Source organism: Mastomys coucha, unplaced genomic scaffold (genome assembly GCF_008632895.1).
Source record: "Mastomys coucha isolate ucsf_1 unplaced genomic scaffold, UCSF_Mcou_1 pScaffold21, whole genome shotgun sequence".
Lineage (NCBI taxonomy): Eukaryota > Metazoa > Chordata > Mammalia > Rodentia > Muridae > Mastomys > Mastomys coucha.
The window spans coordinates 1,708,932-1,722,129 of NW_022196904.1; the positions used below are offsets into that span (position 1 = coordinate 1,708,932).

Consider the following 13,198-nt stretch of genomic DNA (forward strand, 5'->3'; position numbering starts at 1 on the left):
AAAAAAAAAAAAAAAAAAAAAAAAAAAAAAAAAAAAAAAAAAATTCCCTCCATCTTCCAGAAAGAATATCCGAACATCCAAGTTTGTGTCTTTTATTTAAAAACTGTCTCATTTCTGTGCACGCTCATGTGTGTGTGGCGGGGGAGGCACTGACACACTCCTGAAACGAAACCACTCCCCAAAACTTCCGCCCACCAAAGCTCATCCCTCCGAGTTCATCATCACCTTCAACTGAAGTTTTCTGGAGGCGGAGATCTTAGACTTTTTCTGCCAAGGTGATATGGAGAAAGGTCAGTGTAAGGTCCCAAAAGTGGACATTAGGTGGAGCTGCAAGGCACCACCACCCACTTGAGTGCATACTCATTCGGGTTACCCATTCTTCAACCAGAACGCCCGAGTCTACTGGAAGCCACGTCCCTCGGTCCCATCCACCAATCTTTGTCTCTGACTAGAGCTACGCACTGCTAACCACCATGCTCATGCCTAAGCCTTGCTGTAGGCAGAGGAGTTCCTCCCACAGGCAGCTGTCACCAACCCCAGCCTGCACCTTTCTGAAATTCTGCCCCACCCATCGGGCTCTGTCCATCACCAAAGTGCTACCACCCCTTTCTAAGGCCCTGATACTCCGCCCCTTCCTGGGTCTCAGAGGATTCTGAACCCAGAAGCCTGTCCTCTAGGACCCCGCCCCACCTTGGCGTGTGGCTCAGTGGCATAGGCTCGGTAGTTGGCAGAGGAGCGGCGTCTGACAGGAGCTGGCGCGGGCTGGGGTTCCCCAGCCTGGAATTGAAGCAGGCTACATCATTACCCAAACCCTCCCATCCAGCCCTTCCCGGATCCCTCACCTCTAGAGTCATGTTTCTCTGCCCCACCGCTCCCCAGCCCTCTCCCTGCAGCACCCGCTCTGGGCCGAGGGTTCCCTACCCCACTTCTTAGCTCACAGCGCACGCACTCACACTCACCGTATAGCTGCTCCTGAAGAGAGAGAAACGGTGAAGAAGAAATCATTCATGGTGGTCCCCCTGACCAAAAGGTTGGGACTACCTCTTCCACTCCCTTGAACCCCAGGAGTCTGATTCCCATATTCTTAACCTCATTTCTACAGAAATCCAACCACCCTTGCCTCCTACTATCTCAGGACAAGTATCCAACCTGGTTGCACCCTCAAGACTGACTGCGCCTCTCCCTGTTCATTGGGGTCTCCAAGCCAAGGGTACCAAGATTCACATACTCATCTGCCATGCTGATCTCCAGAGGCAGAGAACAGGTTCGGAGCTTCCTGGAGGGTCCTGGAAGGGTGTCCCCAGTGACCTTGGAGGTCTCTAGAGGTTGGGTTCCCTCTAGGCTGCTCAAGCCTCGCTGAGAACACTGAGATAAGGGCCGAGGACAAAGACTAAATATACTGCTGTCTCCTCCCCTGCCCAGAATGAATGATAACAGGGTGTGAGGGGAGCCGTGTGCAAAGCCCCAGCTGGGTCAACCAAGGTGCCCGGGATCTACACCCCTCCTCCTTCTGACTCTGACACCCCAGTCCCTCCCTCAGATTTAGGAAAACCCGGGAGCGAGGTCCCTTTTCTTTCAGATCCAAGAGTCCAGACTTCAGCTGGACTCCCGTATTCATGCCCAGAAATCCAGGCCAGCCCTCTGTTTTCACACCTAGGCCCCTCTCACTAAACTGTAGTCTTTAAAGCTGAGACCTCGTATGACCTTTCTCCCCCTGACGTTTCTGTCAGTGTCAGTGCCCATAGCGTGTTTAGTTTGAAGGTTCATGTGTAGGACCCTAGATCCTCAGCCTTCACCTCGGTGAAATTCAGCCAAGTCCACTTGGAAACCCACAATGGGGCCCATGCCTCCGCTCCCACCCCCTTCTTGACACTGGAGACGGACTGAGGACAGGACACACAGAGGTGACACTGCGCTTTTTATTTGAATGACATTCAAGGTAGGGCTATGTCCTTGTCCTTCCCAAAAGTAGCATGTCAGGAAAGGCCTAAGACAAAAGAGAGGATCTGGAGTCCAGGGTTGGACCTTCAGCCTTCGATCCTCCATCTTGTCAAGGTAAGTCTCAGATAACAATCTAGGACCGGCACCCCAACCTCAAAGAGTAGAACTGAGAGTTCCAGGAAAGGAATTTGAAATTCTAGTTATATCACTGGGGTTGAGAAGGAACGCAGAGTAAAACAGCATTGGGGCGGTGGGCTGAGCTGGTGTCAGTCCCTGCCTGGGCCTGCTTCAGCGGTTGAAGGTGGGTTACTTGGTCCCTGGGGTTCATGTTACGTGTTTTGAAGGTACATTGCCAGAGCTTCCTGGAGTGGGCTCATCACTTCCAGAGGAGGGGGCCAGGTCAGCTTGGGGAGGGCTGATTGCTTCTAGAGGAAAGACTAGCTCATCCTGGGGTGGGCTAACTGCTTCTAGAGGCAAGGCTTGGTCGGCCTGGATTGGGCTCATCAATTCTAAAGATGGGGCCTGATCAGCCTGGGGTGGACTCGTTACCTTTGGAGATGGGGCCAGGTCAGCCTGAGGTGGGCTAATTGCTTCTAGAGACGGGGCCTGGTCATCTTGGGTTGGGCTCATCGATTCTAGAGATGGGGCCTGGTCATCCTGGGTTGGGCTCACTGCCTCTAGAAAGGGGGCCTGGTCAGCCTGGGGTGGACTTATCGACTCTGGGGGAAGGGTTAGGACTTTGGAGGGTGCAGGTCCAGATTCCACAGCTGAGTCGCCAACACCCCGAGAAGAGTCCCCTAACTTGTAGAAGCGTGCAAAAGTCTCTGAGGGTTTGGTGGTAGTGTGAGGGGCAAACCCAGCCACCCGCGCTATCTCCACAACTCGGTCAGAGAACGCTTGCAACTCCTTGGGCCGCAGGTCCACCAAGTACCTATTTTGGGAAACTGTATGTGAGGAGACCTGACTTTTGGTCCAGCTGGGGCCTTCCCACCCCACTCCTCTGGCTCACCGAGCTAATTCCACAACCAGGTTCCCTCCAGGGGCCACGCAAGCCCCGAGCTCAGGGCTGAGAAGATGGACCATCCTGAGGAGAGAAAGGACAAGGAGCAGAGATACACAGGTAGAGACGAACGCCCAGAACAGGATGGAGACTGCAAGGCTCAAGTCCCGGATCCTGACAACGAGAAAACTGGGGCCCCATCCTAGGTCTCTACAGGTACATCTGTGTCCCACTTACCCACAGGACACATAGAGGAGCTGGAACCGGCCCTGGTAGCAAGTCTTGTGGTGGAGAGTCTGTGAAGAGTCGAGGGGCAGAAAGTGGATAGTGAAGGGTTCTTGAGCAGGCACTGAAAAAGAAGGGAAGAAAAAGGTCAGCTCTGGGGTTGAAGAGCTGGCTCAGTTGCTAAGCGGGCTTGATACTCTTTCAGAGACCCTGAGTTTGGCACCCAGAACCCAAGTGAGACAGCTTACAACCACCTCTAACTCTAATTTCTGGGGATATGGCTTTTACAGTCACCTGCCTGTGTGTGCTTGCACACCTAATTTTTTTTTTTTTTTTTTTTTTTGAGACAGGGTTTCTCTGTGTAGCCTTGGCTGTCCTGGAACTCACTCTGTAGAGCAGGCTGGCCTCGAACTCAGAAATCTGCCTGCCTCTGCCTCCCAAGTGCTGGGATTAAGGGCGTGCACCACCACCGCACGGCTAGACTATAAATCTTGAGCGTCAAAGAGATGCGCACACCAGTGGCAAAGAATGTTGGAGTTAACACTCCTTGTTTTCTACTTTTGTCTTGAGTCAGGCTTTCATCTTGTAGCTAAAGGTATCTGAAATTGTGACCGGAACCAGGCATTTCCTCCTGCCTCAGCCTTCTGAGCTGGGGTGACAGCCATGCACTGCCCACACCCAGCTTTCCTGGCCTTTTCTTTAAAGTGATTTCTTTCTTTTTTTTTTTTTTTTTTGGTGATGGTGTGTGCCACGGTATGTGTGTGAAGGTTAGGTGACAACCTTTACTGAGTCTGTCCTCTCTGTCCACCATTACTTGGATCCCAGGGATCGAACTTGAGCTGCAAAGCCCTGGCGGCAAGCGTCTCTCCTTGCTGAGCTATCTTGTCGACCTTCCACGTCTTTCTAGAAGCCTCCCTTTTTTTTTTTTAATCCTTTAGCGGAACTGGATTGCTGCAAATCTGGAGAGGTGGGCCCATGAGGCAGAGACCCATTTTGCAAACAGAAAAGAAAGTGGATGATCCCTTGAATAAAGGAACAGTCACCTAGGGAGAGATGAGTTAAGGAATGGAATAGAAAGAAGGACAGCCAGAATCCAAGTCAGGAAAGTGTGTAGGGAGGAATGTGGCGGGCCCCCCCTCCCTCTGTCCCCCCCACCCACCCCCAGTTAGAACTCTATAGAGGGCTGAGAATCCTACTGGTGGCGTCCGGGTTTGGAAAAGGAAGAACAAGAGAGAAAAAGAGGACGAACATCAATGAGAGAGCAACTGCCCGGGTATTCCAAACCAGCTTCATCAAAGCTTGGGGGAAAAAACGTGTCTATCTGAAGTCTGCAGCTTCTGGCTACCTACCGCCTGGCTCGGGCGACTCTGTCTCCTCTACTTTCCCCTGGATGGCTCTCGGGCCCCTCCAAGCGGCCACTTCTCTGAATAGCTCTGTAACATTGTGCTGTGTGATCTCGCTTGCAGTCTGCCCGGGAGAAAGGGGGAGGGGCCCGATGTTAGGCTAGGAACATTAGGGGTGGGTAAGGGCGGGGCTTACTATGTACAGGTGACAACCAGCCCCAAACTAGAATCCCTTGTTACTTTTCCAGGGCTGGATTTAGGACTTAGTAAGAGAACTGGATCATAGCTCTCCAAGATAGGGACCAAGAAGTTGGGGACAGAGCCTGTTACTTGGATGGAGACACTGGACCAAAATAAGGGGTGGAGCTCAAAAAAAGCGTGGGCGACACTAGGCGGAAAAGGCAGGCTTGGAAGGCAGAGAGCAGGAACTTGTCTGCTGGCCCTCACCCTAGCCCCACCGGGCCCACACCTTGACTGGCTGTCCGTTACTAGTCCGTAAGAGGCTCTGGTCGTCCGCCTCGATGCCAAAAGCTATAAAGGGCCCCGTGGCGATGTCCCCCCAGTATCCGCGCGCAGCCACGCGTTCCCCACGCTGGGTAAACAAAACAAAACAAAAAAACAAAGGGATGAGATCGCAAGTGAGGTCCAAATTGGGGGCCTTTACTGGCAGATACCTAAAATACGCAGAGCAGGCCTGCGGGTAGACACGCACGTGGCTCAGGAGGCGACCGGACGCGAGAGTCTTGTTGGGCACGTGGTAAGCACTCAAGTCTCTGAGTTCAAAGGCAACACCTGTGTCCCGCCAGCGTCGGAACTCCTGGATATGGATGACTTGGGCCTAGAATAGAGGATAGGAAAGAAGGCCCTGGTTAATCCGGTTAGGAACCCCAGCCTTATACCTATAGGAATTCCTCCAACTTCAAACTCCAGGGTCCAGACCCACTCCTCCTTCCTCAGACCTAGATAGGAGTCTAGACCCCAGCCCTTCTCCCTCATAGCTGAGGGCAAAGTCCCAGCCCTCTTCTTTCCCTCGGGTCTCAGATGCTGGCCACCTGCTCCAAAGCGTCCTCACCCCTCGGTCATGCAGCTTCATGCGCAGGTCCCAGTCGGCAACACCACGCCGGGCATCGTAGCGGGAACCCAGGTAGTGGCGCAACCTCGAGTCCCAAAGGCAACTCATGGGGAAGACTTCGGGTCTCTTCTCCCCACCTGACCAGAAGCGGAACACGGCCTCCAGGGCATCCCGCTCGCGGAACTGCACAGCCAGGAAAACATGGAGAAAGACAGAGATGCAATGGGGGTTCCCCTCCGTCCCACTAGGTTGTAATGATTATGGGGGTGGAAAAAATGAGACACAGAGAGCAAAGTCTCCCCTAACCCTAGACCACAGTAGTGAGAATCACAGAAGTGGAATTGGGACACACCACACACACACACACACACACACACACACACACACACACACACACACACGCCAGCCTGCTCCAGCCCCTCGATTCCTCTGAATTGCTCGTTTCCATTCTTACCGCAGCCACTCAAATTTCAAGCAAGTTCCCCTTCCCCCTAACAAAGGTGAGCAGCTGTGGCACCTTGAGTAGCTGAAGGCTAAGCCAGGGCAGTTGTTCCTCCAGGCGATCGGGCTCTGGGACCAGATTAGCCAGGTGGCTAGCCTGAGCGCGCAGGAAGGCAGCTACCGAGGGTCGCAGCAGCGCGTTCCCCCACAGCTCCAGGAAGGTCTCAGTCCGCTCTGGAGGGAAGTGGGAAGGATGAAACAGGGACGCAGACTCGGCACACTGCACCAATCCAAGAACTGCAACCACCACCCAGCACTGCTGATTGAAGCTGGGACTTCCCAAAAGCAAGGCAAGCTGATATATATCCCCAAGCCTCTTCTTAAAAATATTTTTTAAATAAATTAGCCTGGCGGTAGGGGCGCACGCCTTTAATCCCAGCACTTGGGAGGCAGAGGAATGCAGATTTCTGAGTTTGAGGCCAGCCTGGTCTACAGAGTGAGTTCCAGGACAGCCATGGCTACGCAGAGAAACCCTGTCTCGAAAAACAAAATTATTCGGTGTGTGTGTGTGTGTGCGCGCGCGCGCGCGCGTGCCTGAGTGTACGTCTGTGCACCATGTGCAAGATCTTTCAGCGATCATAAAAGGGTGACATAGCCCTTGGAATACAATAAAATTTTATCTGAAAGCAAAGCAAAACCAAAACCAAATCAAAACACCCCAAACTCCAAAATAAAGATGAAATAATTTAATAATGTAACATCCTTTTTTTTTTATTTTTGTCTTTTTCATTTGGTATTAAGAATGAAATCCATTGGGTGGTGGTGGTGCATATCTTTAATCCCAGCTCTTGGGAGGCAGAGGCAGGCAGATTGCTGAATTTGAGACCAGCCAGCCTAGTCTACAGAAGAAGTTCCAGGACAGTGAGGGATATACAGAAAAACCCTGTCTGAAAAAAGGGACTTCTATGTGCTAGGCTCAGTCTACCAAATGAGCTATATGCACACACACACACACACACACACACACACACACATATATATATGTTAGAATCTTACAAATCTTACAGAAGAGAGCCACAGATAAACTAAGTTCGAGTTGTTTAAGAACAATATATTCTCAATGCCCTGAGCTACAAGTGGCAATGACCAACTATACTCACAATAAAAGTAATACCATTGCTTAGAACAACCTGTGTCTATAATCTCCAGTATCGTTGTGGAGCCTGAGACAGGAGGATCCCTAAAAGTCCAAGCCAGCCTGATCTACAACAATATTTCTCTGTCTTAACTCCCCAGTGCCTCTAACCCCTAAACACTTTATTCAGATATACTAAGCTGTACTGAGTTATGGGACCTGGGGGCCAGAGGGCAGGTTAAAGGAGCCTGCAACCAAGTTTGATGGTGAACTGAGTTTCAACTTTTGGAATATAAGTGGTGGAAGGAGAGAACTGAGCTGGTGTTATAAGCCACTACACATTATTTTCTATAGAATCCTCACATGGAATCCTATTGGTAGGGGATGGCAAGATGGCTCTGTGGGTAAGGATGCCTGCTGCCAAGCCTAAGAATCTATCCTTGAGACACATGCAGTAGGAGAGAACCAACTTCCATGAGTTGTCCTCTGAACTCCACTTGTAATCTGTGGCACGCACATACATGCACTCACTAAATATGTATTAAGACCCACATTAGCGGAGGACCTTTTGAGACCTGCATTTTGCAAAGGATGAGATAGGAAATAAAGACTGAAGATCTCTCTCTCTCTCTCTCTCTCAATCTCTCTCTCTCTCTCTCTGCCTTTTACATTTTATTTAGTGTGTGTGTTCCTATTATAACACATGTGTGGGTATCAGATAGTGACTTTCAGGAGACAGTTCTCTTACAGTCCTGGGGATTAAACCCAGATCATCAAGCTTGATAGCAGGTACCTTTACCAGCTGAGTTATCTCCACAGACTCCATTTGTTTTTTTGAAATGGCATGTTAGGCACCCCACAGAACCTAAAACTCTATGTAGCTAAGGTCAACTTGAATTTCTGAACCTCCTAACCACCTCCCTCGTGCTGTGACTACTTGTGCCACCATACCAGGGGCTTTGTGCACACTAGTACTCTACTACTGAGCTACATCTCCAAAGTTTTATTTATTTTTGTGTTTTTGAGACAGGGTTTCACTATGATTCCGAGTTGGCCTGGATCTCACCATGTAGACCAGACTGGTCTTGAACTCTTTGAAACCCACCTGCCTCTGTCTCCTGAGTGCTGGGGTTAAAGGTGTGCACTACCAGGCCCATGCTATCTCCAAAGTTTTAAATCACACCATTGGAAGGCCAGTGTGTTTGAGAGTGAGGGGAAGCCTTGAGTTTGAATGCTAGAGTCTTTTGTTTTATTTATTTATTTAGAGACAGGGTTTCTCTGTGTAGCCCTGGCTGTCCTGGAACTTGTTTTGTATAAGGCTGGCCTTGAACTCAGAGATCCACCTGCCTCTGCCTCCCAAGTGCTGGAATTAAAGGCATACCCGCTTCCCTGGCTGAATGCTAGAGTCTTACGAAACTGACCTTGGAGCCCCATCTTCTCAGGCTCCTCTAGGGCTAGACTGAAGATCAGCATGTGTCGGGCCACCGCTTCCAGATTATTCTCCAGCACATAAAACTGGAGGAGTGACAGACAAGACAGTTCTGCAGACCTAGGAGCCCAGAACACCAGCCTTCCCCTACACCCCTGTATGGAGATGGAACCCAACCAGAGACTTTGTACAAGTTAGAGCAGCACCCCACCACTGAACTACATTCCCAGCACTTTCCCCCGCTCCCATTTTCCTTTCTATTGTGAGGCAAGGTCTCACTTGGTTGCTCTTGAACTCTCTGTTGCCCCAGATGACCTTGAACTTGAGATGTTTCTCCTGCCTCAGCCTCCCGAGCAGTTATGATTACAGACTTCAATCACTAGATCCAGCTTGCTAGGCCTCTCTCTTAAGCCATAAGTCTAGATTCCAGGTCATCCCTCACACCACTCCTGGAGACCTGATTCTTGAGGTCTGGCTTTTACTGAAGCCCAGGGGCTCAAACCCCAGGACCTTACTTCCCTAGGACATGGGTCTGAGACCCCCAGCTTCCACCTCCTCAGATCCCACAGCCTAACCTTTAGGACCTGGAAACTTTCATTCCAATCCTCTCTTCTCCCAAGGGCTCAGGAATCTGGTGTTCATTCCACTCCAACCAGAGAATTGGACCCCAGAATCCCAACTCACATTGAACCTCCTGAGAGGCCAGAGCGCTGCCCTGGCCAGCGTCCGCAGCATGTGTCTCCCATCCACCGAACCTAACAGCAGGGCATCCAGCTCTGGGACCTTGTGCTCTGTTTTCGACTGTGAATCTGGGTCTACAGGAGGACCTAGCAAGACGATAGCAGGCAGGGACTGGTCGTCTCTCCTGCAGCTAACTTTAGAAGTTAAGAACCCAGCGGGCTTGGTATCCCGAGCCTGGATTTCAAAAAACAGCGATACCATTGCCTTATAGCACTCAGTATTACCAAAAAAGATTCTGGGAGTACCCTTCTCCTCAAGCCAGTTAAAGTTGGCATACCCACCCCATCAGCATCCCCTACCACGGACACAAGTGCTGTGGGCTGTGCGCACAGTCCACAGTTGGAAAGGCACCTCTGTCTAAGACCGTGTGTGGTCCTAGGATAGACTCACTTTCAGCCTGTAGGTCCAGCGCCGGGGACAGACCCCACCAGGACACAGTACCGAAGCCAGCGCCAGAGCCCGCAGGCGTGGTCATCGCTCTGTGGGACGGGAATCCCGGGAATTCCACATTTGTCCATCCCACCCCTCCCTTTCTCGCTGTCCCTCCCTTTTTGCCCCTTCGCCTCCACGTTAATCCCGTCACCTTTATTCTTCCAAATATCCGTAGGTGACCCTTTGTCCTGAGCTGAGCTCCTGAAAACCAGCACAACTGTCTCCCAGAGGCTTCGCCCATTCTGAGTCATCACCCAATGGGAGCAGGTGGTTTTGCATTATTGCTATCAACTGACCAATGAACGTGAAAAGGTACCGCTCACTACGAACTTTTGACCAATAGAAGCTCCGAGAGATGGCTGTGCTGTGGTCCGGAACTGGACGCCGGACGCGGTTGTCATAACGACAGCCAGGCCAGAGTAGGGTGCCTGCTTTCTGGATCCGTCCAAATTTCTAGGAAAGGGACGACCTAGCTTGCTGCTTCAAATTAAATCAGAACTGAACGAAATCTTTTTTTTTTTCTGTTCTTCCTTCCTTCCTTTCTTTTTCTTCTATCCTCCTCCTCTCGCTCCCCCTTCTTCTCCCCCCTCTTCTTTTTGAGTCAGGGTCCCTCTGTATTCGAGTTACTCCGAACTCGCAGCAGTCCTCCTGGGCTCTTGGTTTAAGGATTGTGAACCACCACTCCTGGATTTTAATGAAATCTCTGTGAATCCAAATTATAGCAGGAAGCCCAGGAGTGCCTTCAGGTCTCTGTTTTGTTCTTTTGTTTTTGTTTCTGTCACACCTGGGCTCTATCTGAATACAGGCCTCACCGGGTGGAAAACAGGACCTTACTCAGTAGATTTTCAAGAATATGTGATCAGACTGCTACCCACAGTCATTACTCAATAATTTATCTTTAGCAGGCACCGTGGCACAGACCTGTAATGCCAGCATTCTGAAGTAGGAGGATCAATGGTTCAAGACCAGGCCGCTCTACATATCTTATTCCAGCCCAGCAAAGGCCGCCACACAGTAGGACTCTGTATAAAAGAAAAACAAAACAAAAACAATCAAGTAAAAAAAAAAAAATCCTCCTTCCTAGAACTGGAGAAATGGCTCAGCAGTTAAAGGCACTTGCTGCTCTCTTAGAGAACGGGAGAATTCAGTTCTCAGCACCCACATCGGAAGGTTCATAACTGCCTCTACTGTGAGCTCTAGGGGATCTCATGCCCTCTTCTCACCTCTTGTGGGCACCCACAAACGCTTGGAGTATCACACACACACACACAAAGAATAAAAATTTCAAATACAAATTTAAAAATCTTCCTCCTGGGGAGATACCTAACATTGATCTCTCAGATCATGTTAATCAATCAACAGTATTTACTAGAATGAAGAACAAACTAACTGAGACAACGCTACAGAAATAATAGCTTCGGAATGGCATCGGTTTCTGTAGAGCTCTTGGTAAGCATGACTGAAACACTGTGTTCCACCCCCAGCACCATAAAAATCTAGGTGTGATAGTTCGTGACTATAACTCAGTCATGTGGGGTGGGGGTGGAGGGGTCACAGGATGGAAGTAGGTTTAATAGTTCAAGCACCATTATATACAGAGAGAGGGACTGGAGAGATGGCTCAGCAGTCAAGAGCACTGGCCCTTCCGGTGGACTTGGGTTCAAATCCCAACAACCACATGTCAGTCAGCTTTTAACCATCAGTATGTAATTCTAGTTCCAGGAAATCTGATGCTCTCTTCTGGCCTCTGAGGACATTCATGCAGGTGGTACACAAGTATACATGCTGAGGACATACATACATAGATACATACATATATATATGCAAGTACATACATCTCACACAATAAGACAAAAAAGAAATGCATAACATAATTTATAACATATAATTCCAGACTCACGATGAAGCATAGCACTGCATTCCTTTCTGTGTGTTTTGTACCATACGCATCTATGCACACCCATGCGTGGGTGCTTGTGGCCATGAAAATGCAGATGCCAGAGGGGGATGTCTGGTGTTCATCATTTTTGTTAGGCTGCTCCGGAATCTGTGAGTCTCCGCTCCCCGACAGTAGCATTACCAATGCTCTCGGTCATGCCCGCCTTTCATATTGGTGTTTTGTATTCCATCTCAGGTCTACACAGCAAGCGCCATCGTATCATGTTTCACTCCTTTTTTGTGGTGGAATAACATTCTATTCTATTTCTCCATCATTATTATGGCTGTCATTCATTCTTAGTATGTCGTTCAAATGTTACCTCAGAGATCTCCCTGGCCTCCCTAAACCACCTCAACATTCACTAGACTTCTTTTTTTCTTTTTACCATGTAGCCCAGGTTGGCCTCAAACTTGTGATCCTCCTGTCTCTGCCTCCCCCAGCAAATCCTACCAGCATGTGCCACCACAACCGGCCACAGGACTTATTTTCAATTTTTTTTTTTAAAGAATACTCTTTTTGAGACAAGGTCTCTCTATTACACAGCTCTGGGTGGCCTGGAACTTGCCATATAGACCAGGCTGACCTCGAACTCACAGAAATCCACCTGCCTTTGCTTCTTGAGTGCTAGGACTAAAGGCATGTATCACCACACCTGGCTTAGATATGTGTGTGTGTGTGTGTGTGTTACCTACATGTATGTACACTGCATGTGTGTCCAGTGCCTGTGGAAGTCAGAAGAAGGTAGGCATCAGATCTCCCTGGAACTCAAATTATAAATGGTATGACCCAGAATGTGGATGATGTCCTCTGCAAGAGCATCAAGTGCGCCTCACCACTGAGCCAACTCTGCAGCCTCTGGATTTCTTTCTTTCTTTCTTTTTAATTGAGACAGGGTTTCTCTGTGTAGCCCTGGCTGTCCTGGAACTCACTCTGTAGACTAGGCTGGCCTCAAACTCAGAAATCTGCCTGCTTCTGCCTCCCAAATGCTGAGATTAAACGCATGTGACACCACTGCCCGACCTTTCTTCGTTTGTTTCTTTCTTTCTGTCTTTCTTTCTTTCCTTCTTTCTTTCTTTTTGTGTGTGTGTGGGGGGGGGAGACAGCTTACAAGTTTATTTGGCTTCATTGGCTCCCCAGGCCAAGGCTCTGACCTTGGCTGGGACAGTAGAAAGACACCCAGAGAGCCCCAGCTCCAATAACCTCCAGGGTAAGGGGGTCCAGGAAATAGGCCTTGGAGACAGGGGCCACAGTAACAGGACTTGGTCGAAAGTGCTGGTGACACCTGAGGTTGGCCCTTTTCCCCTGCACCTCCCCACTCCCTGCACCACTCCTGGGGGCAATTCCCTGAGACAAGCTCTGGTCCTCCTAACCAGATAAGTACAGTGTCGGGTCCCAGTGGGGCAGGTAAGTCAGGGGGACCTACAGTTTGTAAGCATGTGGGGTGTAGCCCCCATCCAGTGTGAAGGCTTTCTGTGCAGTGTAGTGTTCCTGACCCCCAAA

At 50.0% G+C, this 13,198-nt stretch overlaps 2 protein-coding genes across 3 annotated transcripts in view; both read right to left on the bottom strand.

The window, feature by feature from the left end:
* Tnni3 (troponin I3, cardiac type) overlaps nucleotides 1-1,446 on the bottom strand; it is a 3,760-nt gene extending 2,314 nt beyond the window's left edge. Inside the window, exons 1-4 of the mRNA XM_031385115.1 lie at nucleotides 1,229-1,446; nucleotides 960-972; nucleotides 691-777; nucleotides 226-267 (exon numbers count right to left, since the gene is read on the bottom strand). Of these exons, the coding sequence (XP_031240975.1) occupies nucleotides 226-267; nucleotides 691-777; nucleotides 960-972; nucleotides 1,229-1,239 (153 nt within the window). The 5' untranslated portion in view covers nucleotides 1,240-1,446. The remainder of the gene's footprint in view (nucleotides 1-225; nucleotides 268-690; nucleotides 778-959; nucleotides 973-1,228) is intronic.
* Nucleotides 1,447-1,905: 459 nt separating this feature from the next.
* Dnaaf3 (dynein axonemal assembly factor 3) lies at nucleotides 1,906-10,043 on the bottom strand. 2 transcript variants are annotated; one of them, XM_031385109.1, is made up of 12 exons: nucleotides 9,911-10,043; nucleotides 9,718-9,806; nucleotides 9,271-9,413; nucleotides 8,579-8,672; nucleotides 6,099-6,256; nucleotides 5,582-5,764; nucleotides 5,222-5,347; nucleotides 4,979-5,101; nucleotides 4,516-4,633; nucleotides 3,179-3,290; nucleotides 2,951-3,025; nucleotides 1,906-2,872 (listed from the first exon to the last, which is right to left on the bottom strand). In XM_031385109.1, the coding sequence occupies exons 2-12, from the start codon at nucleotides 9,800-9,802 to the stop codon at nucleotides 2,266-2,268; spliced, it is 1,824 nt and encodes a 607-aa protein (XP_031240969.1). In that variant the 5' UTR covers nucleotides 9,803-9,806; nucleotides 9,911-10,043; the 3' UTR covers nucleotides 1,906-2,265. The 2 variants fall into 2 exon arrangements, with proteins under 2 accessions (XP_031240969.1, XP_031240970.1); XM_031385110.1 differs by lacking the exons at nucleotides 8,579-8,672; nucleotides 9,271-9,413.
* Nucleotides 10,044-13,198: the final 3,155 nt, after the last annotated feature.